Source organism: Motacilla alba, chromosome 17, assembly GCF_015832195.1.
Source record: "Motacilla alba alba isolate MOTALB_02 chromosome 17, Motacilla_alba_V1.0_pri, whole genome shotgun sequence".
Taxonomy (NCBI): Eukaryota; Metazoa; Chordata; class Aves; order Passeriformes; family Motacillidae; genus Motacilla; species Motacilla alba.
Genome location: NC_052032.1, coordinates 1,339,120 through 1,365,345, shown reverse-complemented (window position 1 = coordinate 1,365,345; position 26,226 = coordinate 1,339,120). Strand labels below are relative to the sequence as shown.

The following is a 26,226-nucleotide window of genomic DNA, read 5'->3' as shown; positions in this document are numbered from 1 at the left end:
CTCCCGGAATTCCCTCCCATCCCGGAGAGCCCGCCCCTCCCGGAATTCCCTCCCATCCCGGAGAAGCCGCCCCGGCCGCAATGGCCGCTCTCAGTGCCGGCCCGCCGCCTCCCGCAGCCAGCGCAGCAGCTGCGGTGTGAAGTAGGTGATGATGATGTCGGCCCCTGCGGAGAGACGAAACGCTGGAGCCAGCCCGGGGGGACACGGGGGGTAGAGAGGGGGACACGGGGGTCGCAGCCTCACCTGCGCGCCTGAAGGCCGTGATCGCCTCCTGCACCGCCGCCTCCAGGCTGAAGGCGCCGGCCTGCGCCCCGTGCCACAGCATGGCGAACTCCCCCGAGACGTGGTACACGGCCAGCGGGTGCGTGGGGTGCTGCGGGAGCGGGTCAGCGCCGGGACAGCCCAGCCCGCACAGCCCCGGTGCTCCAGCGCCCGTCCCGGCACACAGAACCCACAGCCCCCACCCAGAGCCCTCCCTGCCCGGCAGGTCCTCACCCGAGCCTTGACGTCCCTCACGAGGTCCAGGTAGGGCATCCCCGGCTTCACCATCAGCATGTCCGCGCCCTCCCGCACGTCCCGGTCCTGCCACGGCAGCGCGGGGACAAGAACAGCTTGTTTTTGCCCAGGAGTTTGGAGCCGTGGTGGTTTTCCCCAGGAGGGATCACAGGAGGCTGTGAGCCCCTCATGGCCAAGGTGCTGGTGCTGCCCTCGCCATACACGTGATGCCTGGGGAGAGCTGATGGCTTTGCGTCCCTTCACCTGACATCCCAAGCCAAGCAGGGCATGGGGACAGCATCTGCACAGCTCCCAGTGCTCAGCCCTCGGGCACACACTGGGACCAGCTCTGCCAGGCTGGTGGACCTCGTGTTTCTTTGGCTCATGGAAGGGGAACACCATTGGCCATTTGCCTCCCAACCTCTTGCTTGCCCCAAGCCCTGCGGGGTGCGATCACCCAGGCCCTATGTGAGGGTGTCCCAGCCCACAGCCATGGTCCCAGCCCACACTCGCCCCACCGAGGGGGTCCCAGCCCACACTCACCACAGCGCGCAGGGCCAGCCCGCGGGCGCCCGGGGGCAGCTGGTAACAGCGCCGGTCCCCAAAGGCAGGTTTGGACAGCGCCGCGTCCCTGCAGAGGGGCAGAGGGCAGGGGGTGAGAAACCCCCTGCAGCTCCAGAAACACAAGGACAGGCCAGGACAAGCATCTGAGCTCTGGGAGGTCCTGCAGGCCCAGGCTGGCCCTGGGAGCTTTCAACACCCACTGCCCCCCCCCCCCCCCGCCCGCCCAGAATCTGGGTAAAATTATGTCAGGCTCTTTTCCAAGGTAGATTCCTTGGGGATACCCTGCCGGGGTCAGGCTGTTCTTGGGACAAGGTCTAACAGCTGACTAAGCTGAAGCTTGTCCCTGAAGTCACCCTGTGGGGCAACACTGGCTGCCGTGACTCCTGGAAGCTGCAGGCAGCTCCCTCTGTCTTCCTCGCCACCAGCACCCGAGCAGGTGAAGGGTTGGGATGGAAGATCACCCTTCAGTGACCTTGCTGCCAGCCAGCTTCTTCTGGGCAAGTCCTTTTTGCATGGAGAAGTAGGAGTAGGGTGATGCAAAGTGACCAGTGTGACCCCACGTGCAGCCCAGACTCTGGACAAGCCCCTTTCCCAAGTGACTCCCTGGGAATGCACTCCCAGCCAGCCTGGCCCCAGCTGAGCACCCCTGGCTGGGGGACAGACCCACCTGAAGGGGCCGTAGAAGCACGAAGCAAATTTGGCACTGTAGCTCATCACTGAGACCTGCAGGGCAGAGAGGGGCTGTGAGGGCTGTGAGCTCAGGGCCACATCCCAGTGCTGGGACAGGAGAGATTCCCTCCCACAGCTTTACCCTCCCCCTGCACACATCTGGCACCTCACCATGCCTGGGCATTCCCCTCCAGCCAAGGACATTCCCCTCCTGTGTGTGCCGGGGCAGGGCAATGCCCATGGCACCAAGGGGGCGTTTGCCCTTCCTGCCACTTGCCCTGTCCCGTTGTGCTGCAGCCTCCCATGGAGGTGGCTCGTGCCTGTGGCACACACAGGTCCCTGGCTCACCTTGTTGCCCAGGTCGTTGGAGATCAGTGCCTGCTTTATGGCTGCAATGCGCCCGTCCATCATGTCCGAGGGGGCCACGATGTGGCAACCTGCAGGGACGGTCGGGACAGGCTTGTTGGGAACACTGGAGGCTCAGGTGCTGCCTGAACAGTGCAGGGGAGCACTCCCAGTTGGAGCCAGGCCCAGTCTGCTTTTGGGTCTGCCCAAAGCAGAGAGGGACAGCTCTGTGACAGCCAAACTGGGGTGTCACTGCCCAGGGCTCCCCACCTGCTTTGGCATAAGCCAGCGCCACCTCGGCCAGCCGCTGGCAGCTGAGCTCGTTCTGGATGGTGCCATCTTCACGCAGGATGCCTGGGAGACAAACCTGGGGTTACACAGCGGAGGGACAGCTCGGTCCCCAGGGGAGTGTGGCTCTGGGGACCAGCTGAGGAGATGCTCAGAGCAGCAGTGAGGAACTTGATGTGTTAAGGGAGGTGGATAAGGACCAGGAGCCTGCTGGGGACTGGACACAGCATGTGGGTGCGCCAGGGAAGGGAAGGCAGAGATGGGGGGCACAGAGGGAGGCTCAGACTCAGGGGCCCAAGGGAGGGTCTGAACCACCCATGCCTCCCACCCTGTTGTCAAAACTCAGGAGAGGTCGCCCAGGCTCAACTACAGCAGTACAGGAAAGCCAAGTCTCGGAGCAGGAGCTGGCCAGACCCTCAGCAGAAAATGGCAAATCCCAGAGGCTCCCAGAGGCAGGAGAAGGCTCAGAGGCCTGTGCTCACCGCAGTGCCCGTGCGAGGTGTAAGGGCACAGGCAGACATCGCAGGCAATCAGCAGCTCTGGGAATGTGGAGTGGATCTTCCTGATGGCCTGGATGGCAGGAGTGCCCTCGGCATCAGCAGCAGAGCCTCTCTCGTCCTGTGAGGACACAAACACCTCAGCATGCACAGCTGACACTTCCCACCACAGGAAGCATTTCCTGAACTGTGGGATCCTGTAAGGCTGGATGGTGGGACCCCACTGAGCGAAAAGGGTGATGGGCAGCTAGGGCAGGTTTTGGGGCCACCTGCAGAGCTCTGGGGACTTTCTGGATGTCACTGCAATATCCTATCATATCACAGCCAGAGACCCTGAACTGCTCCTGTTTGATCAGGAAACCATCCCCCACCCAGCCCCCACTGCTCTGACAGCCCTGTGGCTATCCCAGCACCCCCACACACGTGCACTGACCTTGTGGACCTTGCTGGGCACCCCAAAGATGAGCACACACTTGAGGCCATCTTCGACGAGGGGTCGCAGCATCCCCTCCAGCTTGTTCACTCCATACCTGAGCAGGGCAAAGGGAAGCAGCTGCCAGGCACCCAGACCTGCCCCGTGGGGAGAGCTGCCCTGGGACTGGGATGCTGCCCTGTGAGCAATCCAGCATCACCAGGCAGTGGCTGGAGGTACAGGGAGGTGTTGCCTGAACACTGGCAGGAACAATCTGAGCCCTTATCTGGGGCTCCAGGAGCGCTATCTGCCCGGCATGGACACTGCTCTGGAGGGATGGGCATACCCTGCCCTTGGATCCCTTATCTTGGTGTCCCTGGTGCAGCTCCAGCCCCCTTTCCCATCACAGCACCCCTGCCCAAAGCCTTGCTAATGTGCAGCAGATGCAGAGGGGAGCTGCCAGTCCAGAGGGATCCAGTGCAGGACCAGATCCCTCGTCCTTGCAGAGGTTTTCTGGCTGCTGCTGGAAAGCCTGTTCACTTCCAGCCTCCCTGTGTGCCCAGCCCACACAGCCTGGGAGTACTCTGGGACAGAGCCAGCCCCTGCTGCTGTCCCCTCCCTGTACTGCCCCTTCTCCAGCATTCCCTGTGTGATTCTCTCCACTCCCTTAGTGGATGAACATTCCCACCTTGTCTGATGCTGAGGATCTCCAAAGCAGGAGCCAGAGGGTTGGAAGCCTCCCCCTGGCTCATGCTCAGGGCATAAATGAACCCTCCCCAGACACAGGGCACAGCAGTGACTGAGGGGCTGGATTCATACCTGGCTTGTCCAGGAAGGCTGGGAATTGGCTCCACGGCATCAGAGCTGTCACTGTGGGAGGTGGATGGGACAGACATGAGCACTCGGTGGGAGAAGGAAGCCTCTCTCCCAGGCTAGTCTACAGGAGCTCTGGACCTATTTAAGAGCTCAGGGGGTGCAGGGATGGACCCAGCCAGACACCCTGAGCCATGTCCATCCCTCACCCGAGAGCTGGGGCTCACTCACGTGACAAAGATGGGGTAGATGAGGTTGGAGGCATCGAAGGTGGTGGCCGTGCACTGCCAGGAGCGCAGCACGGGGTGGAAGTAGCCGCTGTGGAGAACGGAGTCTGCCTGCATGGTGGGCTCTGCTGTCAGGGAAGGACACTCTGAAACGCCAAAACAAACCAGCGGGGCCCTGGTGAGCTGCTGCTCTTGGCACACGTGAGGAGGGGCTGGGATCCAGGCAGCCCCTGCAGGACTGACTCAGTCCCATGCCAGGCCATGAGCTGCAGCCCAGGCAGCTCCACCCCACCCACCCTGGGCACCCTGGGGTGCTGCAGGACCCCCATCAGCAGTCACAGCATGGCCCTTCCCATTAACGGGGTGTCAGTGACTCCTCCCCACAAACCTCCCAGTTCTGTGTATGAAACCCCCATTTCCAGCCACTGACATCCTCCCCCAGCAGAATCACATTCGCCCTGTGCAGGTTCCTTTCCCTGGGCCCCAAGAGGGTCATTCTTCATTCATTTTACTTTTCCTTAGTGCTGAGAAATTGTGTTTTTGCATGGAGAGGATACAGAGCTGCTCTGTGTGATCTTTAAGGTCCCTTCCAACCCAAACCATTCCGTGATTCCGTGTAGCACCACATATTTATGGCTGCAGAGTGAAGGTGCAGTTACAGAAGAGTAGGGACACTGGAGCCACGCGACCATCCAGGGCTCTAAAGCTCTCACACAACTCTCACAGTTACACAACTCCAGTGGCCACTTACTGCTGGATGAAGAAAACCCTGGAGTTGGGCAAAACCAATTTCAGAGGTAACAAAACTCACATATAAATGAATCATTAGCTATCTCATGGCTGAAGCGTCTTCTGGAGCAATGTTTTATTCTCTAGCAGATCTAGTAATAATTCTGTGATCAGCCCATTAAGAATTACATTTCCATGAGGGCTCAATCCCACCATGCTGCTGGTGGATGTGATGGAAGGGGCCGTGGGAAGGGAGCCCTCCTGGGACGAGGTGTTTGGCTGCAGTGCAGAGGAGCAGCTGCACGACCCCAACAAGGGACTGTGTGTGCAGAGCAGCTCCAAGGACTTCTGGCTGTTCACACAAGGCCACATCCCCTGAATGCTCTGTGCAGAGGAGCTCGGGTGCCCTGGGAGACAAAGCAAAGTTCCTGCTGCAGAGCATGGGTTTTTGGGAGCTGAGCCTGAGGGAGGTGGGCAGGAGCAGAGCTGAGATGAGATTCTGCAAGAGCAGGTGAGTGTCCTGAGCAGGGCAGGGCTTCCCTAGGGAGATGGAGCAGCAGGAGGATGGGTCCATCCCAGGGGGGATTCCCCAGGCAGTAAACCTCTCTGACCCCCAGCCTGCATCCAAACTCTGGAGAACAGAGTGGGATCACAGTCCCCCTGGAGGCACAGCTCCAGCTCCCAGCACAGAATCAAGAGGACAAAGTTTTACACCAGCACCCATGACACCAGCCAGTAACAGAGCTGAGAGATGGCTCAGCTTTTCTGGAAAACCTTTAATATGAAGTGTTTCACCTGTTTTACACACTCAAGACGCTTGAGATGTTCTAATACGGAGCCAAACTCTGTCAGAGCACCCCATTGCACAGGACACTTGGAACAAAGGGGAATTGTGTTCAGTCCAGGGCTGGAATTGACCCTCTCATACCTCAAGGAATCGCTTCTGCTTGGGGATGAGGAAAGGCCCCTCTTGGTCAGAGGCTTACACGTATAAAAAACCCAATAAAAACATCAGGTGGTGCTCGTGGGGGATGCAGAGCAGCTGACAGGAACGCTGGCAGCGTCATGGCATCCCTTGGCAAGCCATTTTTAGCCCTTGGAACGCTGCTGCCCCAGGCCTTACTCCAGGGAAGGGGACAGCCCTCGGGTGAACCGGAGCTGGCAGCTCCAGCAGGCGCCTGGCTCCAGGCAGGGCTCCAGGCAATGGCTAACAAAGGGCTCAGTGAACAAAACCCACCTCGAGAATCCAAAAAATGCTTTAAACAGTTAATCCCACCAGAGAGAGGGGAGGGGGCCGGGTGGGACCAGAGGCACCTGACTGGATGGGACAGATAGAGGCCACAGCTCCAGAAAGCACGCTCTGGGGTAGGAGGAGACGGGGCCGGCTGGGATTGCAGTGCCAAGATAAGAGCGGCACGGGTGGGTCCCGGGCTGCTGGGCCGGGTCCTCCTTCCCAGCCCCACGTCCAGGACAAGCTGCTGCCCACGCAGGGCACCCGGCGCGACGAGGGACACAGCCGGGATGGCACAGCCGGGGACATCGGGGAAGGAGGGCAGGGCCGCGGAGCGAGGCTTCAAGAGTGTGCCACGGGGACATTGCGCCACCCTGGGCTGGGGCTGCTCCTCCCGAGGTCCCGGCAGAGCAAATTAACCTTTCCCCAACATCCAGGGCCCAAACCTGTCTTTCTAAAGCTCTCTGCTCCGCGCACACCGGAGGAGTTCACGGACAGGTCGGCAGCAGGGCGGCTTCACCTTTGCTCCTTCCCCTGGGACCGGTCCAAAGCCGCAGCACCCGAACCCGCAGCTGCGCCCAGCCCGTGCCCGCGGCACTGCCCGGCTGCCTCGCTGCTCTCGAGGGACGGGAAGCGACTTCCCAACGGGAGAACTCGGCACACGCCGGCCCTCGGCACCGGCACCGACCGGACAATTTTCGGGGACGGGCTGGAGGCAGACCCGGCGCTGCTCCGGCTCCCGACAGTCTCCCAAGAGCTGGGAGGGTTCGTTCCCTCATCTCGCCTCATCTTGGCAGCAAGAGGTGTCCCAGCATTTCAGGACACACAAGCACACGTGGCCTCAGACACGAGCACAACTATTTAGCTAAACCCCAGGGACATGCAGGCTGCCAAAATCCCAGCTGGGGACGGACCGGGGTGTCCCAGGAAAGTGGAGCTCCTCAGGGCAGACAACGGAGCTGTGGGTTAATTAACAGCCACTAACGAGGGTCAAGCTTTTACAATGTTAATTAAGAGCTACCTACGAAGGTCAAGCTGTTAGGGCAGGTTTCCCGCTCCAGGACGGGAACGGGGATGCTCTGGGGTCTGGAATTATACCCCAGGACAAGCGGGAGCTCAGGACCGACGGCAGCTCACAGCATCACACGCTGCTCGGTGCGTCCCCCGCCGTTGCCACAGTTACCGAGCAAAAACGGAGCAAAACCCGAGCAAAACTGAGCAAAACCCGGGTTGTCCTTGCTGCGTTACCCGGGGCTGCCCTTCCTGCCTGCACCCAAGCGCGGCCGGGCCCCGTCCCTGGAGTCATTCCCCGCAGCCCTGCAAGGGGCCGAGGTCGGGGACCGGAGGAGAGGCGGACGCCCCGGCCCCAGCTCCGGTGCCCGCTCCCAGCCCCGTTCCCGTTCCCGGTCCCGGTCCCGGTCCCGGCACTCACCGATCGCCGCGTCCGCTCCTGCCGTGCGACAGTGACTGCGATTTGCATAACCACGCCCGCAATCAGCATAGCCCCGCCCCGCGCGGAGGGGCTGGCGGGAAGTCTCGCGGCGGAGCGCGGGAAAGCGGCGCGGGGGAACGGGGGCGATGGCGGAGCCGGGATCCGGGATCTGCGGCAGGGATGGGCCCGGGGGGGGCACGGGGCACGGCCTCGGGGTGCTGCGGGGGCAGGCTCTGGGTGCTGGGGCCAGGCAATCCAGTTCCAGGGTGCTGTAGGGGCCCCTGGAGCCAAGTTTGGGGGTGCTGCAGGAGGACTCAAGAGCCAGATCTTGGGGTTCTGGGGCGCATGGAGCAGGGCTTTGGGGTGCTGGAGGGGGACAGAAGGCAGGTTTTGGGGGTTTATGGAGGCTGGAGCAATGCTCTGGGGTGCTGCAGGACCCAGAGCCAGGTTTTGGAGTGCTGACGGGAGCATGGAGCAGGGTTTTGGGGTGCTGGAGGTCTGTGCAGTCCAGTTCTAGGGTGCTGTGGGAGGACCTGGAGCCAGGTTTTAGGATTCTGGAGTGGCTGGGGCAGGGCACTGGTGTGCTGTGAGGGTTTGGAGTGCTGCAGTGTTTGGTTTAAAGAGCATGGCTGAGAGGCTGTGGTGGTGTGGAACAAGGTGTGGGGTGCTGCAGAGGCACCTGGAGCAGGGTTTGGGGTGCTGGGGGAAGCCCAAACGCCTGCCTTGGTCTCTCAGAGCAGGGGAGAAGCCAGGCTCAGGTTTAGTGCAGGACATTCTGCAGCTCCCCCACCAAAGCATCATTCCCCGGCTCACTCCAGTGCAGAAACCCTGGTTCCAGATCCTGGATCTTTCCCCCCGCCTGGCACCTCTCCCTGGAGCGAGGGGGAGCTCACACACAGCGACCTGGAAATCCCCTCCTTTCCACACTCCCTCCCTCCTCTCACTGACGCCTGGTTGCAGCAGCCTTCATCCTCCCCTCATCCTCCTCCATGTCAGCTGCTCCAGAAAACATTTCCCAGAGCATTTCCTGCTCCCATCCCACTTATGCAACCACAACCTGCTCATTTTATAACTGACCAAAATATGAGACTCCCATTTCTGTAAAAAAAAAAAATCAGGCTTTTATTTAGATCTCATTCCCTTCCAGAATATGCACCCCAGATATGTGCTGAAGAGAAAAGAGAGGAAAAGAGCTGGAAGGTGGGTGTTTATCAGAAATGTGGGGAACATATCATCAGTTCAGGCTTTCCACAGCCTGACTGGATGCCAGCAGAAACTAGACAGCAGAAAATCTGTGTTGGTTCAGTTCTTTTCAGTAGCTGGGCTTGTGTGCATGTGAAAATCCAGCGGGCCAGGAAAGCAGGGTGCTTCTTGTGGGTAGCTGCCACCATTTTTTGGTGGAAAGGATCCAGGATTCCTCACAACTGCTATTTTAAAACTGCACATCATCAAAACCTGGGGGTTTTAAATGTATCTAAAACTTCCTGAGGGAGAAAGGCATCAGATCTAAGAGTTCAAGTGGAAAAGCACAAACCTACACTAGCACAAGGGATACCAACAGCTTCTCTCAACCCTTCTTGCAGGGGCCTTTTGTGAAGCCACATGGACCCCCTGGGTGGGCACACCCTGCCCCTGCTGCCCTCCCAGAGGCATCTGTGTCCCTGGAATGACCAACAAAGGCTTTAGAGGGACCTTGGATGGAATTAGGTCATCCCATCTGGGAAATGGGGAAAAGACAACCACCACAATTCACCACTCTGTTCTAGCACATCTCAGCTTGCTGCAGGAGCTGCTGCTGCAGGGGGACAGCAGAGAGCACCAGACCCCCAGCGTGACACTGACCTGTCACACCCCCAGCACTGCACAAAGCCACCTATTTTCAGCCCTGCTCCTCATCTGAGCCCCTCATCGTGCTTCAGAGTTTGAATCAATCTCCTCTTTGTCTCTCAGGGCTCTCAAAGTCACTGACTGTGTACAGCTTACCCCGACAGCACTGTGCGTTTTTTGGATTTGGGTTAGTTTGGGTACAGCCACCCTGTGCTGCTGCTGAGGCTGGAGGACACAGTGTCACTGTCACAGTACAGCAGGGAGAGAAGGCACAGCCAGGATGCAAGGAAACAAAAGGAAAAAAACAACTCAATTGGATCAAAGGCTTCAATGTGCAGCTCCCAAGCCTCTGGACATCATCACCTACATCCTACACCCCGGAAGTGATCTGTGAGTGATCTACTGGATTCAGCCCCTCATATTCGAGAGTCTCACGTTCTCCTGGCTAGTTTCTGCACTGAGCACCCACCAGTTCTATTTTCCTCTCTTTCAGAGCCAGCCCAGCATCAAAAGCCCAGGAAGTGCCTGCCCAGAGCCTGGGGAGGGCCAAAGCCCCCCAGGCACAGGGAGGAGCCACCCAGCCACGGGAAAAGCTTCAGCACAGTCCTTTATGTACAAATTACAGGCCAAAAGGGACAGGCCACAGAGGGGCAGTACAAAGCTCTAATGGAAACACGAGGGGACACGGCAAGGTCGATTTACAGCGTTTACATCCCTCTGAGCACATCCCAGCCCCTGCCCACCAGCCAGCTCAGTTGTCCACCTCTTCCTCATCGTTTTGTTCTTCCTCCTCCATCCTTTCATCATCATCATCATTGTCCTCCTCTCGGCTCTTATCTTGCTCCTCCGAGTCTGCCTTCTTGTCTTTATCTTTCCTGGCCTCTTTCTTTCCTTTCTGCTCACGCCTGTAAACTGGAGGAGAGGGAACAGTGAGGGCTTGGCGCTGGCATGGACAGGTCAGTGGCTGAGGTCCAACATCCACTTGCTCTCCCAGCTTTGGAGGGGAGCAGGGAACTCAGAGCACAACTCACCCTACGAGCTGAGCTGTGCTGAGCAGCTCCATAGGAAATCAGGTTAAATTTCAGCAGAAAAATGCTGAAAAGGATGCAGAAGGTCACATTTACAGGCAGCACCTACGGCTTTCCTTAGATAAACATAATAGGGGAGTGAGAGCAGATGAGACTTTCTCAATCCTCATCAGTTGTGCAATAATGTTATCCCAGTCCCGTTAAGGTGCACATTAGTTACTCCCCAGGCAAACTGCAGTGTAGGATGCTGGGCAAAGAGAAGAGAAACAAGACAGGCAATAAGTGTTGCTTGTCCAGCGTTGGAGGAAAACAGAACTCAGTGCCTCTCAAAGTCCCTGGACACCCACGGAGCACGGTACCTTCCAGGGATTCCTTCAGAGGGGCCACGAATCTCTGGAACTCCATCTCCTCCATGGCAGAGAGCACATCCCCAGCATTCAGGGTTTTCCTCTTCCCCTTCATGGCAAAGTTATTTGCACTAGGCAGAACCAAAAAGAGAGGTAATTGGGAGCTGTTAGCAATTCCATCCTGACTTTAATAATGAAGTCAAAAGCAACTTAAAAAAGCCATCCCCAAAACATTTAGGGTTTTTTTATCATTTACTAAAGAAGGTTTGAGACATTTTTGTTTACACGGGCTGGCTGTGCTTTCTCACAGTGTTAGTTTCTGCTTGCACAGACTTTTTCTACAAGCAGGAGAAGGAGAAAGCCTGAACCTTGGCTGTGACAGTTCCACACAGCCCTAGAAGCACCTGACACTAGAGGAGTGACTGCCTGCAAAGAATATGCCAAGCCACCCCAAAAATGTGACTGTGTCCTCTGTGGCAGCTCTTGCCCTAACACAGCTTCATGATGAAGAGCCTGAGAGTGAGTCAAGTGCCCCTGCCTTTGCCAGGAAGGCTGTGCGGCCACACTCTAAGGTAAATGGCAATTTGGGACCCCTCTTTTTGGGACATGGCTGTGTCCAGAGCCGAGCTACCTTCCCATGGGCTGCTCTGGGCAGTCCAAACCCACCTGCTGCAGCCTGGCAGACTGGTTTATTTATATAATCAGGCAATACAGAAAAACAACACTGGGAGAGAGTCCCCAGGCCACCAGAGATGAATTATCAATCAAGTGCCCCAGTGACTGCTGCACCAAGTCCTTACCATGATGTAGCATACAGCACAAACACACTTGCTGCTCGGGAGATCGCACTCCGGGCTTCTTTGGAAATATTGACTCCATCAGGAAGCTGAAAAACAAATCCAACTTTTATCAGCAGCTGCTAAAAACAACTTAAACTCCATAACTGAACTGTCAGTTTATTACGGCACTCAGAGGGCTCAGAAGAACTGGGAACTGCTCTGGGGTGCTGTCACAGGAGCTCTGGAAGCGCAAGGCAGCAGGAATGTGTCCCTCAAAGGCACAGAGCTGAGCAGAAGCCCAGTGACTCTGGCATTTGGGGTCTGGCCACTGTCTGCAGGTAACTCATCCTGTGACTACTCCAGACATGCCTGCCAGGCCCAGATCCCTCAGCAACACCTCACAGCTCCACACCAAACGAACTAAATTAACCACTGGGAATTATTCTGGATTGTTATATAGACATGGACTTGTGTGCTGACGTTTTGGGGGGCCTGGTTCTCACAGTGCCACAGGGCGGGAGCTGCACTGGTGGAGCTGCATCCCTTGGGACGCTGCAGCGAGGGCTGCAGCCCCGGTACCCGATGGGGACAGCCCAGGGCAGAGCCCTGCGGGCGGGGACACAGCACAGGCCGGGGGCCGGGATCTCCCGGGGCCGGGGCCTCCAGCTGCCCCGCTCCGCTGGGCCGCGGGGCCCGGCACCCACCGCCTCCTTGATGATGCGGGTGATGACGGCGTTGGGCAGGTTCAAGTCCTCCGGTCTCTCCGCCATCCTGGGCCTCCTGCAAAGCAAACGCGGCGTCAGGGGCGCGGGGATGGGCGGGATCCCGGGGGGACAGGGCGGGATCCCCTCAGCACAGGGCACCGCGGCGATCCCGGCCCGGCCCGGCCGTACCCAGCCCGCGCTCCGCCGCCGCCCCGCCCGCTCCCGGCGCGCACCGCGGCCCTGCCCGCGCGGCGCGAAATGGCGGCGCGGCCTGAGGGGCGGCGGCGGACAGGGAAAGGGAAAGGAAGGAGAGGGAGAAGGACAAGGAGGAGAGGCAGGAATAGGAACAGGATAAGGGCAGGGATAGGGGCAGGAATAGCTATAGGTGTGGGTGCAGGTGTAGGGATAAGTGTAGGTGTAAGGCCGGGTGATAGGAGAGGGACAGGTCTGGGTGATGGCGCACGGACAGGCACAGGTGCAGGTGTGGGTGATGGTGCAGGTGAAGGGACAGGCACAGGTGCAGGTGTGGGTGATGGTGCAGGTGAAGGGACAAGGACAGATTCAGGTGTGGGTGATGGTGCAGGTGAAGGGACAGGCACAGGTGCAGGTGTGGGTGATGGTGCAGGTGAAGGGACAAGGACAGATTCAGGTGTGGGTGAAGGGACAGGTGCAGGTGCAGGTGATGGTGCAGGGACAGGTTCAGCTCTAGGTGTAGGTGCAGGGACAGGTGCAGCTCTAGGTGTAGGTGCAGGGACAGGTGCAGGTGGTCACACCGCCGCTGCTGGGGGCTGAGGGGCTGTCATGGCTGGGAGCAGGGCCAGGCACAGGGCCCTGGGGAGAGGGAGCTGGTGCCTGCGGGATTGTTCCCAAGATCCCCCAAAGTCCTTGGGATCAATAAGGCTCCCTCTAAGGCTGTGTGACACTTAGTGAGTAAGGCATTACTGTTTCCTTAGCCAAGAGCACGTGGGGCTGACAAAGCTCCATCGTCTGCACCGACACAGATACAAAACTTTTTCACTTATTTATACATTTTTAGTAAACAAATTAATGGTTATTAGCTCTAGGTTATGTAATTCTCTTCATTACTTAGCTTTCTATCTGCTCTTGGTTGTTCATTTCTCACTCTTCATGCTAATCTGGTCCACGTACTTTATTACTTTTATAATATTTTTCTCAGTCAGGGAATCTCCAGCTATCCAGACCTTAATCTCCTCTGCATTTTCTGCTTACTCCAACACCTTTGAAGGGTCATAAATTTAAGATCCCAGATGTCCAATCTCCAACTCCCTTTGGCTTTGTTTATTGAAGCTTGGCAGAGTTACTTTTAGCAAACTTGATGTTTTGGTTATTTAGTGATCAAAGTAATTTCAAGAGCCTGTGAAGAAACTTAACTAGTGCTAGCTGGAAGTGGGCACTGGTTGCAATTAATTAAAACAATTAATTAGGAAAGTTACATTATTTCCAATGGGAAATAACCTCTGTTTTACCCCACACTGGTGTCTGGCCTCTTCCCTTGTTGCTGGTTGAGGGCACAGGGCTGTGAGCTCCTCCGTCCCTGCCCCACTGACCCCGTGCCTGGCCTAAACCCTGTAATTCCACGGGACTTTATCCCTGTTGGTAACCTGACCAGGTAACTAAGTAAGCTCAGAGTGCAAGAAAGCAGATTAATTAGGTGCTGTGTTGGGGTGATATTTGAAATTGTGAGCAGTGATTGACAGCAGAGCTCTTTTCCATGGAAAATGGGAATTTCCTGTCATCAAGGGCAGTATTTCTGTTGTAGAGAGAGTTGGCAGAAGCTTTTGAGCCCAGGTGAAGGTAACTGTGGTGGACATAATGCTGTGCTGGGAGAAGCACACACTGAGCACACCTGGGCCAGGCCTGTGTGAGCCCTGCGTGACTGTTCCAGTTTCACTGGATTAATAAACCCTGTCCCTGCTGTACAAATTGTGTGTAAGTTTTGGTTTTAGCTCCTTTCCATGTGGGGGCACACTGAGCTGCTGTGACAGTGACCACGACAGACTGAGCTGCTGTGACAGTGACCACGGCAGACTCGGATCCTAGACAGGCGAGTGCCTCAGAGCTGTTGGAGCCCTTGGGAGCCACTGCTGCTCATTTTGGTTTCTGTTTTTTGGAGCATGAGGTGTTTTTGTCCATGAACTGAGAACCAAGCGAGGTGGAGGTGTGGGACTGCCTGGGGAAGGGATGGGATGGAGCAGAGCCAGGAATGGGGCTGCCTAAATCCAGGGATATGGCCCAAAGCTGCCCCATTCACCAGCAAAGCCTGGGCTGGGACCATCCAGCTCTGTGTGTCTTCTGCACACAACAGGCTCTCCTCCCTGGTCCCTGCTGTGAGTCTGTACTTGTTTTTAATGACAGTGTCTGGAGGTTGGTACATTGAATCCCAGGAAGGGACATTAAAGCCCATTCCATGGACAGGGACGTCTCCCACTGTCCCAGGCTGCTCCAAGCCCTGTCCAGCCTGGCCTGGGACACTGCCAGGGATCCAGGGGCAGACATCCTGGCCTCATATCCTCTAGGTCCAGAGCCTTTATATTAGATCAGCTTTCTAGTCTTTTTTCAGTGTCATGTGTAAAACACGGGAGATGTTGAGCATGCAACGCTCAAGTTGACTGCTGTGAGTCACATTTTACACTGGAACAAAAATGTTGTTCTATGTAGCACAGCTATAAAGTGACAGAGGAGCAGCAGCTCAGCTCAGGGAAAGGGAGGGAAAGCAAAACCATGGGACAATATTGTCCTTCTGTACCTCAGGGAAAGGCTATAACAGATTTAGATTTAAATGCTTTGAATTAGATATTAAGAAAGCATCTGTTTGGGTGAGGTGGGCAGGCCCTGGCACAGGGTGCCCAGAGCAGCTGGGGCTGCCCCTGGATCCCTGGCAGTGCCCAAGGCCAGGCTGGACAGGGCTTGGAGCAGCCTGGGACAGTGGAAGGTGTCCCTGACATGGCAGGGGTGGAATGAGAGGATCTTTAAGGTCCTTTCCACATTCTGTGATTCTGTTCAATGACTCTGCACGGATGTCAGGAGATGAACACTGTGAGTTTTAAGCCTGCAGTGAGGGTGGACACTCTTTTAGCCTGCTTGTTTTTCACAAAATGTCACAAAAATGTGACATTTATGGTTTAGCTGCAGGCACAGAGCTTACTCAGGAGTGTTTGTACTCCTCAGAACCCACTGTTAGTACAGAGGGGCTTGAATATCACTTGACTTCTGTGAAAATGACACTTCAGTATCATCATGGCCGAAGGGAAAAATATTAATACAAAAATACAGATTATTCTGATGTAGAACAGTCACTGTGGAACACCTGTATTGTTTCCAGCACTCCTGAAGCCCTGTTTGGATAGGTGCCATCCAAGTCCTGTAAATAAGAGGCTGTTGATGCAGCAGATAACTCCTCCTCTCATAGAACCAGGGATGAGGTGTGCCAGGACGTGGTGCACAGGAGAGTTCTGAACTGCAAATCCCTCCCTCTGGGCACTCCCTGGCTCTGCTCAGAATGTTTTGGGGTTGCAGGATTAACTGTGAGGTCTTGAGCCTGAGAAGCGTTCAGTGCGTTCCTATCCAGTGAGTCACTTCACACCTCTGCCTCTCGTTAGTGCTGAACGGATCCGCCCGCGCCGGGGCTGGGAGGGACCCGCCCGGCTCTGGGTGACTCAGGGGGACAGGACAGCGCTCAGGAGAGTCAAAACAAACAGCAAGAGACACAGTGGACACAAGGCAGAAGGCTGGGACCCAGGGACACATCCCAAACTGGTGTTGGGTGAAGGCAGGGACACAGGCGCTCATCCCAAACTGGTGTTGGATGAAGGCAGGGACACAGGCACTCATCCCAAACTGGTGTTGGATGAAGGCTGGGACCCAGGGACACATCCCAAACTGGTGTTGGATGAAGGCAGGGACACAGGGACACATCCCAAACTGGTGTTGGATGAAGGCAGGGACACGGGGACTCATCCCAAACTGGTGTTGGGTGAAGGCAGGGACACAGGCACTCATCCCAAACTGGTGTTGGGTGAAGGCAGGGACACAGGCACTCATCCCAAACTGGTGTTGGATGAAGGCAGGGACACAGGCACTCATCCCAAACTGGTGTTGGATGAAGGCAGGGACACAGGCACTCATCCCAAACTGGTGTTGGATGATTTGCACTTACCAATTTAAATTCCCTTGGGAGACTGTCTATGACTGCTCTTTTTTTTAAATTCTTTTTCCTTTTGGCTGTGGAAGAAGAATGAATGTGAAGCACTTGGCAGTATCCTTTTTAAAAGGAAATAAGCTTTTACTTGGTCATTATAATCTCTAAATGTTTAAGTGCATCAGGCCTCTGAGAGCCGGTGCCTGGAATGATTCCATTTTCCCTTCCCCTAAAGACAGGCCAGGCACTGCAGGCAGGAGCCTGGTCCACAGAGGATGGAGCTGTCCCATGCAGGTGTCACTCACACACTTCTCTTCCTACCTCAGGCCCTCTAAGTTTAGCTCACCTCTGATGAAGGTGCACCTCCGAGTGCAGCACTTCCAAAATATCTTCCTGGCATTCTTTTTTTAGTCATAAACTAATTCAGCAGTTTTAACTGTCAAAAAAGCGCCAGCCTAAAATTCTGCTGATTGAGTGGACCTTCCTATGTGACCTAAGACAGAGACTTGGACAAATCCTGTGTTCCAGGTCAGGAGCTATTTTCAGCTGCGTGGATGGACTATTGCATTAACTGTAACTTTGTTATTCCCTTTGGAAAGTGCTTTGGGAAGGAAAGCTGTAGGGTAACCTCTGTGTCACCTCTGGTGGTGCTCAGTCGGGTTTGTGGCACCATGAATCTTGCTCCCGTTTGTGCCGTGCTCCAGCCAGAGCTGGGCTCTGCAGCAGGGTCAGACGTCCTCTCACCTGGACACATGACCCTGGTGCTCTGGAATAACATAGGGACAGTGAGTGCTCTCAACTCCCAGGGAAGGGAGTGCTTTTCTGATTCTGGGTAATGGGATCATGCTTAAACAATATGGGCAATAATTAGGCTGTGCTCGGCTAATTGATCCAGAATAACAATTAATCCACAGAGTGGCTTAAAGGTGCCCCAGTAAGGTGGGCTAATGGTGTAGTGTGCCACTACACAAATGGGATCCAGCTCCTATGTCTGCCAAATTAAAGTTTTCCACTCCACTATGAGAGTGGAAAGTCCTTGAATTGAAAATGGTTTGGGGCTGAGCAGCTATTTTGGAAAATGTCTTGTGTCTGCTCTGTTGTATTCTCCCCTGGGCATCACCTTCTGACATGAAACAGGAGCTTCGTCTGACCCAATGGCTCTGCTTTTATTTTCTTCAATATTCTTGAATATACTTTCTCCTTAAATATTCTTGTAAAGATTCCTCGCTGAGAGGGTGGTGGTCACTGGCACAAGCTCCCTGGGGAAGTGGTCATGGCACCAAGGCTGCCAGAGCTCCAGAAACATCTGGAGGATGTGAGTAGTCACAGGATTTAATTCTCATCCTGAAAGGGAGTGGGGCGTGATGATCCTTCCGGGTCCCTTTGAGCTGGAGAGACTCTGTGGGCCTGTTCCCATGCTTGGGCTAAAGGGAGGAGGCAGGATCAGAGTTCTGGAGGAGAAAGGAGGCAACTGCCCTTGGAGCAGCAGCTTCACTCTAAGACCAGTTTAATTGAACACAAAAATGTTGGAGAACCTTGGTTTACTTTGTCCAGCCAGGGAATGGGGATGACAAAGATGATCCAGGTGACAAAGAAGATCTCTGTCAAGAGAAAGGGCAACTTACCCCTTTCTGTTGTGCCCCAGGACAAAGGACAATGGCTTTAAACTGAAGGAGGATACATTTAATTAGATATTGGAGAGGAACTGTTCCCTGGGAGGGTGGGGAGGCCCTGGATCCCTGGAAGTGCCCAAGGCCAGGCTGGACAGGCTTGGAGTACCCTGGGACAGTGGAAGGTGTCCCTGCCCATGGCAGGGGGTGGAACGGGATGAACTTTAAGGTCTCTCCCAGCCCAAACCAGTCTAAGATTTCTGGCATTTGATCTGTCTCCCCCCATCACATGCCCTGGTCAAATCTGTTTGGGTGCCAAATGCCAGAAATATTTGATTTTCTGTGAAATTAGTGAGCTAACCTGGCTCACTGGGAGGCAGAGCAGTGTCAGAGCTGGGGAGCAGAGCCCATGTGAGGTACCTGAGAGGAGATCTCAGCTATTTCCTGCAGCTGCAGACTGAACTCGGCAGTTCAGCTCAGGTGACAGGCAATAACTTCCTAAGCTGTTTTAACTTCATTACTTTGATCCATTTGATCATTCTAAGGCCAAAAGCATAATTCCCAAGAGACCTTTTGCTATATTGAAACTGATCTCTTTTGTGAGAAGGGTCACTAAAGACCCAGCTTGGTTATTACATTGTTTTTATTGCATTAAAATAAATCAACAGTGGATTAATACTCAGCATTTGTCAAAATGCTGCAGCAGGACTGGATGCTCAGATCAGACATCCTCTAAGAGACCTGGAATGTCTCATGGTGCTGCTCTTCTGTGTCACTGAGGGTTCAGAGTGCAGAAGAATGGTGCTGTGAGCTGATGTGCTGCTGTAAGTCACCGGGCTTTTAATCAGGTTAAGGCTGTAAGACAGGTGTGTGTTAAACATCTGGCCTGAGGAAATCCCACTGCCCTAAGGAAATACAAAACCAAGGACAAAGCCTTGAGCTGGGAAAATTGTCAGCTGTGTGGGTACTGTTTCTAAGTCAGGTGTGTGCCCAACACATTGTTATCCTGCAGGCTAGGCATGGCAAAGGGGAAAAAGGATGAAAAAAGGAAAAAAAATAATTTATGATGCTGTATTAGTGCTTTGGGGTCAGCATCCTCTCAGCCTGCTCAGAGGCAATCAGACTGAGCTGTGTGCCTTTCCTGGGGAGAGAATCATGGAACCCCAGACTGGTTTGGGGTGGAAGGGACCCTAAAGCCCATCCAGTCCCACCCCTGCCATGGCAGGGATGCCTCCCACTATCCCAGGCTGCTCCAAGCCCCATCCAGCCTGGCCTTGGGCACTGCCAGGGATGGGGAATCCACACCACAGGGGTAGCCCGTGGTGCTCTGATGGCTGCTGCTCTCTGTGATTGCTGCTCCTCACTGTGGAGGAGGAGCTGACAGAGGAGGTCCTGCCAGCCCTAGAGAAGATGTTCTGTACAGGATGTTTCTGGAGGGATCAGAAAGCATCCCTGTGCCTCAAGGGATTCCTCTCCTGAATTAACACTGGATGTCTCCCTAACCAGCCCCAGGGCAGCAGGGGAAGAAGCCAGGCAGTTTCTGCAGGTTTAGAGTGTTCAAGACGGGTGAAAATCTGAACTGAAATAAAACAAGAGCTCTCCCACCTTTTCCCTGCTGCTCTCCTTCTGGAGAAGAGCTGGTTTATGGAGCAGCTCTTATACAAACCATGCTGTGGTCACAGCTGCCTTAGTTTCAGCCAGTTTAGCAATGGCAAAGGGACAAGATGATCTGTTTCCAGCAAGCTTGGCCCTGCCGAAGGATGGGCACAGGAACAAGTGGCTGTGCATGGAGACTGTTCTGTGCTCTGCATCCCCGGTGAGCCACCGAGGGGCTGTGCCAGCTCCTGCTCACGTGGGGTTTGTCACAGAGCCTCTGCCTGCCCTAGAAATAATCTGTTTCCATCCTGATCTCTTGCAGCCATGCCTCAGAGCCCAGGAAGGGCTGTGGGCTGCTCCCTTTGCACGTTCAGAGTCTGCATTTCGTGGTGAAGGGGCAGAGAGGGAGGTTTAGAAAAGAGATCCGCCAAAGAATTTGTTACCCAAAACGATGGGTGCAAAAGGCCAAACACATGAAGTCCTGTGGAGATGCAGACACAGTTCTTGTCAGAATCTGGATGTTGCCAAGACTGATGTTCTGCAGCAGCAGTGCTGAGCTGAGTGCTGCGCTGGGATCATGTACTGGCTGTGGGGACACTGTGGAAGGGGAAGGATGGTTTTGTGCAGTGGGCACGAGCAGCCCATGAGGCTGGGTCAGTGCTGGTTTGACGCCCAGTGCACTGTCCTCTCCCGGCTGGGAGGGGCAATTTTCCAGGAATGTGGAGTCCTGAGTGCATCTGCCTGAAAAGGTGGAGACAAGGGAGCTGCAGAGTGGCAAAGGCAGCAGCAAAGACCACACTGGGGATGTTGTTGCTGCTCTGGCTCAGATTTGGTCCAACAGGATGCTCACACTCAGGGATGTGAGCGGAGAAGGGGTGGTGTACCTAAAATACCCCGGAAGGAGGAGAAACCTTTCTGGGGCCTCAGATTGGAAAAGGATTTGCTAATGTGCCAGTCTGCCTCTTTGTTAGGTTCCTAATTGGAGTTTTCCAGGGAGAAGCTCAGCTGTGCCTGCTGCAGAGGTGGTGTCAGGGACAGCAGCACCTCAGCTGGGCCGTGGGGAAGAGGGGCTGCAGTGTTGCCACTGCTGGAAAGTGCTGTGCTTTGTGTGCCTGCCCTATATGCCAGGCTGTGCTAATCCCAGAAATCTTCCCTCAGGATTGCCCTGAAATAGCCCAAACCCTCCTTGCAATCCTCTTACCATCTGGGAAGCCAGATAATTTTTCCCAGCCTGATTTAGTTTCTTTAGTTCCAAAGGGCAGCCCCAACCTTGTGGGTTTTCTGTGTGCATGTGTTACCCTTTTGCCTGGAATAACTGTCTAAGCACGTGTTTGGATTTGAATATCCAACCAAAGGCAGACCCTAGTGCTGGCAGACTGAAATCTGTGATGGAGAACGGTGTTAAATTTTAAAAGAAAGTCATTAACTCCCAGGCCAACCAGCTGAATGGGCAGTTTGCTGGAGACTCCAACAGAACTGCAGGTTAAGGTCAGTCCCAGGGTTGGAATGTGAGGAGGGAAGTTAGGAGGAGTTGATTTCTTGCTATTGGGAGCCAGGAGAGAACGGGGCTATTGCAGGACCACCATCTCTTCCCAGCTTACAATTTAATTTGTACCTCCCCAGACTGGATCTCTGCTCCCTTGGACATTTATATACTGGTTTGGATTTGGGTTTCCCCCCTCCCCCTGCAGTGGTACCACGACCAAAGGCTCGTGGCAGCTGAATCTCACCTTGGCCATTGCTGGAGAGGATCTGACCCTGCGTGGGAGCCATGGAGCAGCCGGGGCTCAGGCGTGAGTGCTCAGGGATTCCCCTGCCTCTGCAGCACTGCTCACTCTCCGGCAGGTGGATGGGGGGATGGATGGGTGATGGCTCTGTGGGTGGCTGGTCACAGGAGCCAGATCCTGGTGGCTGGAGGAGATGAGGGTCTGTATCTCCCCTCTGCTTGTTGTGGAGGGCTGGAGGTGCCCAGCTCCATGTGGGATCACGTTTGATCTCAGGGCTCTCTGTGCTGCTGGATAGAGTGGATTTGAATGTCCTGGGTTTGTGTGTTAGAAGTGATTTCTGCAGTCAGTGAGCCTCAAACCCTCTGGGAGATGGGTGGGGAGAGTTCTGTGGCCTGGGAGTCATTTATTATAATTTATTTATTTATATTTTGAAAGCCCTGTCCCCCGGGACTCTTTCACCCAAAGCTGTGAGACTGTCTGCTTTAGCTGGAGAGACAGAGCATTTATTACTGTCCTGTTTGCCTCTTAAAAGCCTTTTGCAATGAGAGAGAGAGAGAGGAGGCTTTGTGTGAGCCTGGGGAGCTCCTGGGAGACAGGGGGAGTGTAAACACCTCTGTGTGCTGGGAGAGCTGCGGGTGCTGCTGAGAGGAGCCACACAAATCATGCTGCTGGGGCTGCCAGGGTGCTGTGCTGTGACAGGGACCAGGACACGGCAAGGCTGGGCAGGTACAAACCCTGCTCCCATTCCAGAGGTTCAGGATGCCTGGGATTGTGGAGGGAATTGTTTGCTGCTCGCTCAGGAAGCTGCTTGCTGTTGTCTGTCCTGTGGGCTGAGCTGTGCAGTGAAAAAGGCAATCCCAGATTGGTTTGGTTTTTCCCAGGGGAAAAAAAATTTGCTGGGAAAAAAGCTTTCATTTTGATGGGTGGCAGGTGGAGATCACTGGGAATGTCAGCAAATGGATTCAGCTGAACAAATGAAGAGTTTTTGATTATCCTGAAAGGAGGAACATTCAGAAGTGCCTTAGGAATGACCCTGGATCCTTGAGCAGGGCCACCCCACCTGTGTGTTGGTTCCTGCCTGTCCAGGACAGAGCCTTGCTGTCATTTGCCTGTGTCTGTGGGGCTCTGGCATCAGCAGAGTTTCTGGGGCACATGGCCAGGGACAGAGGGGGGCTGTGGCAGGGTTGTTCTTCAGCCCTCCTGTCCAGGAGTTGACAGCAGCACTGACTGTGACCCAGGCAGTCCAGGGCCTCTCCCCCGCATTATAAACACATCCATGAGAGAGGGAGTTTGAGCCTTTGTGAGATTTCTCTGCAGACCCAGGGCTGGGATGATGAGGGGTCCCCAGACCCTCCCTGTGGGCAGGAGAGCTCTTGGAATATTCTGTAGCATAAATACACTTCAGTTCCTCTCCCAGTGCTGCCTGTTGAGGATGGGATGAAAATGAGTGTGGGATTAAAGGGTCCATCCTCACCCCAGCTCTGTATCCTGGGCTCTCTTGCCTTTCAACAAGATTGGTAGAGGATGTGACATCTGCAGTGTCAGCCTGTCATATTTTGGAGGAACTCTGATGTTGGTGAGCTGTGCTGGAGCTCAGGGCTTTGCTCCTGGGGAGAGCCAGAGCTGCTCCCCTGGCTGTGCCTGTCTCCAGGGAGATTGTGGAGCAGGCCACGGGGATGTGTTTTGGAATGCCAGGGTGCAAATATCAACTTGGGCAGCTGGGACAGGCCACTGTGGGATGCTGTGGCATTGGCTGTGTGCCTGGCCAGGTTGGCTCCTGGCTGGAGAGCCTGCCTGGGATGCAGGGATTGCTCCTGCCCACTAACAAAGGACCCCTTCCCTCTCTGTGTTCCCCTCCTTGTGCTTCTGGGTTTTGATAACTGCATTAATCCTTTCCTCAAGGACCTGCAAAGCAGCTGTACCAGGTGTGGGAAGCAGGTTCTTGTTCTGGGCAGAGCTGCTGGAGCAGCCTTTCCCCTCCTGTGGCCACCACATTCCACCAGACCTCGCCCTGGGCTTGCTGCTTCAAGTCCCTGGTGGGCAGGCAGGAGCCAGCAGCTGTGGCTTCCCTGGGGGTTCCTGGAGCCTCCTGAAGGATTCCAGAGGCTGCAGGGCAACTCTGGGGGTTTTGGGGTCATCAGGCAGACTGGAGAATTTAGGTGGTAGCCCGGACTTGCAGGGATCAGTGTGACCAGGCTGCACCTCCTGCTGGCCTCCCACACCTCTGGCACTGCCAGCGGGGAAAGAAGATCCAGCTTCCCCTGGTCTCCAGCCCAGCAGTGCTGGGAGAGCAGGCAGATGTGCTGGGAGAGCGGGCAGATGTGCTGGGGGAGCAGGCAGATGTGCTGGGGGAGCAGGCAGATGTGCTAGGGGAGCAGCCAGATGTGCTGGGGGAGCAGGCAGATGTGCTGGGGGAGCAGGCAGATGTGCTGGAAGAGCAGCCAGATGTGCTGGGGCTGCTGAGGAGCTCCTGGTGCTGTCTCACAGATGCTTCTGCTCACTGCCCCGCCCTGCCCCTGCTTGTGCATCCCCTGCGTTGTGATGAGGGCAGAAAAGGCTACTGCTGTGCTGGACACACACACAGGATTACAGAATAAATCCCCTCTTTGTTCCTCACCCCTGAGCCCTGGATCCTGTGGCTGGAGACCCAGGAGGATGCAGGAGGGCTGAGCAGCCCAGCTGTGCCCAGGGATGTGCCTGGTGCCTCTGCCCTTGGGCTGTGGGTGCAGGGGGCTCCTCCAGCAACACAGCATCCATGGGCATGGATCCGTGTGCTTCCCAGAGCTGGAAAGGGACTCTCACAGCCTGAGTGGACTTAGCTCTGGGCCTTTTCTGCCCCTCTGGTCCCTGAGCTGCACATTGCCCTGCTCCCATCCTGGCTGGTGCCTCGCTGCTGTGCTGTGGGAAGGAGGGAAAAGGAGGCACCTGGCCCCTTTCCACCAGGAAAGCAGGAGCTTGGTGTGGGAGCTGGCATCAGAAACCCTGCCAGGCCTTCCCCACCTCTGAACACCCCCTGAGGCCCCAGGCCCCGGGCAGGGCTGGCTGGCTCTGGGCTGGGAGCCTCCCAAGGCCCCTGCAGGGTGCCAGGGTCAGGCTGACACTGCAGGCACAGGCAGCCCCAGCAGAGCTGTGCTCTTTGTCTGGAGGCTTCAGAGGCTGCTGGGGCGGTTTTTGTCTCCACCAGTGCCCAATGGGGCTTGGATTTATGGCAGTGGTACAATAGGTGTCTGTGGCAGTGATGGATTGGGCTGTGCAGAGCATTCCTCCCTCCTTCCCTCCCTTGTTTGCTGTGTCCCTCCTGTTGCTTTTCCTTCAGTTTCAGGCAGTTTTGCTGGTGGAAGTTCAGCTGAATCAAACCAATGCCCCTGGCAGCCTTTGGGGCAAAAGGCAGCTTTTCCAGTGAGCAAACAGCTTTTCCAAGCTGCTGCCTCTGCCAGGGACTGTGAAGATAGAGCTGGAGATATTTTGGGGTACCTGGAGGCACTGGGCAGGGTGTGGTAGGTCTGTCCATCTGTCCATCCTGCTACACACTGGCACAGGGCTGAGTCACACCAAAATCCCCTGTGAGGCTCTTTTGCCTTTACAGCTGCTGTGAGTTGGCTCCATCAGGGCTGAGGGACACTGCTCTGCCCCACTGCCCTTCGAGGGAGTTCATCTGGGGCTCCACAGCTGGCCCTGTGTTAAGGGAAGTGTAAAACACCTCTGCCTCACCAGTCCTACCCTGCTAATCCCTGTGGAAGAAGCCTGGGCAGATGTTCCTGGTCCTGCAGAGTTCCTGGGCTGTGCTGGCTCCTCTGCTCTGTGCTGGGCTGGGAGATCTCTCCACCAAGGCTCCCAGTTCTGGGTCTGTGCACTTTTGTCTGTCTCAGCATCAGATCCTGTGGCAGGTTGGGATGGGTGTGAGTGAGAAGGGCCAGGCTGGGGCTGCTGGGGCTTTGTCAGGGTGCTAAACATGAGGAAAACCTCCAATTCCCCCTTTTGTGGAGCCTCCTCTGAGCCCCAGCACATCAGCAGGGGTGGGCTGGAGCTGGGACTGAGCCAGAGCCCTGCAAGAGTGTCCAGTTCTGGGGCCACCCACAGAAGGACCTGGAGCTGCTGGATGAGTCCAGAGGAGGCCATGGAGCTGCTCCAAGGCTGCAGCCCCTCTGCTCTGGAGCCAGGCTGGGAGAGCTGGGGGTGCTCACCTGGAGAGGAGAAGGCTCCAGGGAGAGCTCAGAGCCCCTGCCAGGGCCTGAAGGGGCTCCAGGAGAGCTGGAGAGGGACTGGGGACAAGGCATGGAGGGACAGGACACAGGGAATGGCTTCCCACTGCCAGAGGGCAGGGATGGATGGGATATTGAGAAGGAATTGTTCCCTGGGAGGGTGGGCAGGCCCTGGCACAGGGTGCCCAGAGCAGCTGTGGCTGCCCCTGGATCCCTGGCAGTGCCCAAGGCCAGGTTGGACAGGGCTTGGAGCAGCCTGGGACAGTTGAAGCAGGCATGGAACTGGTTGGTCTTTAAGGTCTCTTCCAACCCAGACCATTCTGTGATTCTCAGCCTGTCCTGAACACCCAGTTCAGGGCAGCATCTCCAGTGTCCTGGACAGCTGCTTACAGATTAATAAAGCCCTGACAGGACTGGTCATCTGTTTTAAATAAAATAAAACTGTGCTGAGCAGAGCCACTGGGATGCACTTGGTGCGTGGGATGGGAAGGGCCACGGCCAAGGCTGCAGCTGGGGTTCCTGCCAGGGGTGACTCCCTCTGAATG

At 55.8% G+C, this 26,226-nt stretch overlaps 3 protein-coding genes across 4 annotated transcripts in view; 1 reads left to right on the top strand and 2 right to left on the bottom strand.

Annotated features, from left to right (window-relative positions):
• Nucleotides 1–6: 6 nt before the first annotated feature.
• Nucleotides 7–7,771, bottom strand: ALAD (aminolevulinate dehydratase). Its single transcript, XM_038156443.1, has 12 exons — nucleotides 7,703–7,771; nucleotides 4,315–4,456; nucleotides 4,090–4,140; nucleotides 3,292–3,388; nucleotides 2,844–2,979; nucleotides 2,344–2,427; nucleotides 2,077–2,165; nucleotides 1,727–1,782; nucleotides 1,039–1,126; nucleotides 496–582; nucleotides 244–373; nucleotides 7–164 (listed from the first exon to the last, which is right to left on the bottom strand). The coding sequence occupies exons 2-12, from the start codon at nucleotides 4,425–4,427 to the stop codon at nucleotides 91–93; spliced, it is 1,005 nt and encodes a 334-aa protein (XP_038012371.1). The 5' UTR covers nucleotides 4,428–4,456; nucleotides 7,703–7,771; the 3' UTR covers nucleotides 7–90.
• A 1,026-nt stretch (nucleotides 7,772–8,797) lies between these two features.
• On the bottom strand, nucleotides 8,798–12,622 carry POLE3 (DNA polymerase epsilon 3, accessory subunit). Its single transcript, XM_038156663.1, has 5 exons — nucleotides 12,577–12,622; nucleotides 12,388–12,463; nucleotides 11,705–11,790; nucleotides 10,917–11,035; nucleotides 8,798–10,441 (listed from the first exon to the last, which is right to left on the bottom strand). Exons 2-5 carry the CDS (start codon nucleotides 12,451–12,453, stop codon nucleotides 10,281–10,283), a joined length of 432 nt encoding a protein of 143 aa, XP_038012591.1. The 5' UTR covers nucleotides 12,454–12,463; nucleotides 12,577–12,622; the 3' UTR covers nucleotides 8,798–10,280.
• Nucleotides 12,623–21,039: 8,417 nt separating this feature from the next.
• RGS3 (regulator of G protein signaling 3) overlaps nucleotides 21,040–26,226 on the top strand; it is a 77,407-nt gene continuing 72,220 nt past the window's right edge. Inside the window, exons 1-2 of one of the 2 annotated variants that reach the window (XM_038156157.1) lie at nucleotides 21,040–21,240; nucleotides 21,376–21,545. In XM_038156157.1, the coding sequence (XP_038012085.1) occupies nucleotides 21,524–21,545 (22 nt within the window). In that variant the 5' untranslated portion in view covers nucleotides 21,040–21,240; nucleotides 21,376–21,523. The remainder of the gene's footprint in view (nucleotides 21,241–21,375; nucleotides 21,546–26,226) is intronic. The other variant, XM_038156159.1, reaches the window with a different exon arrangement.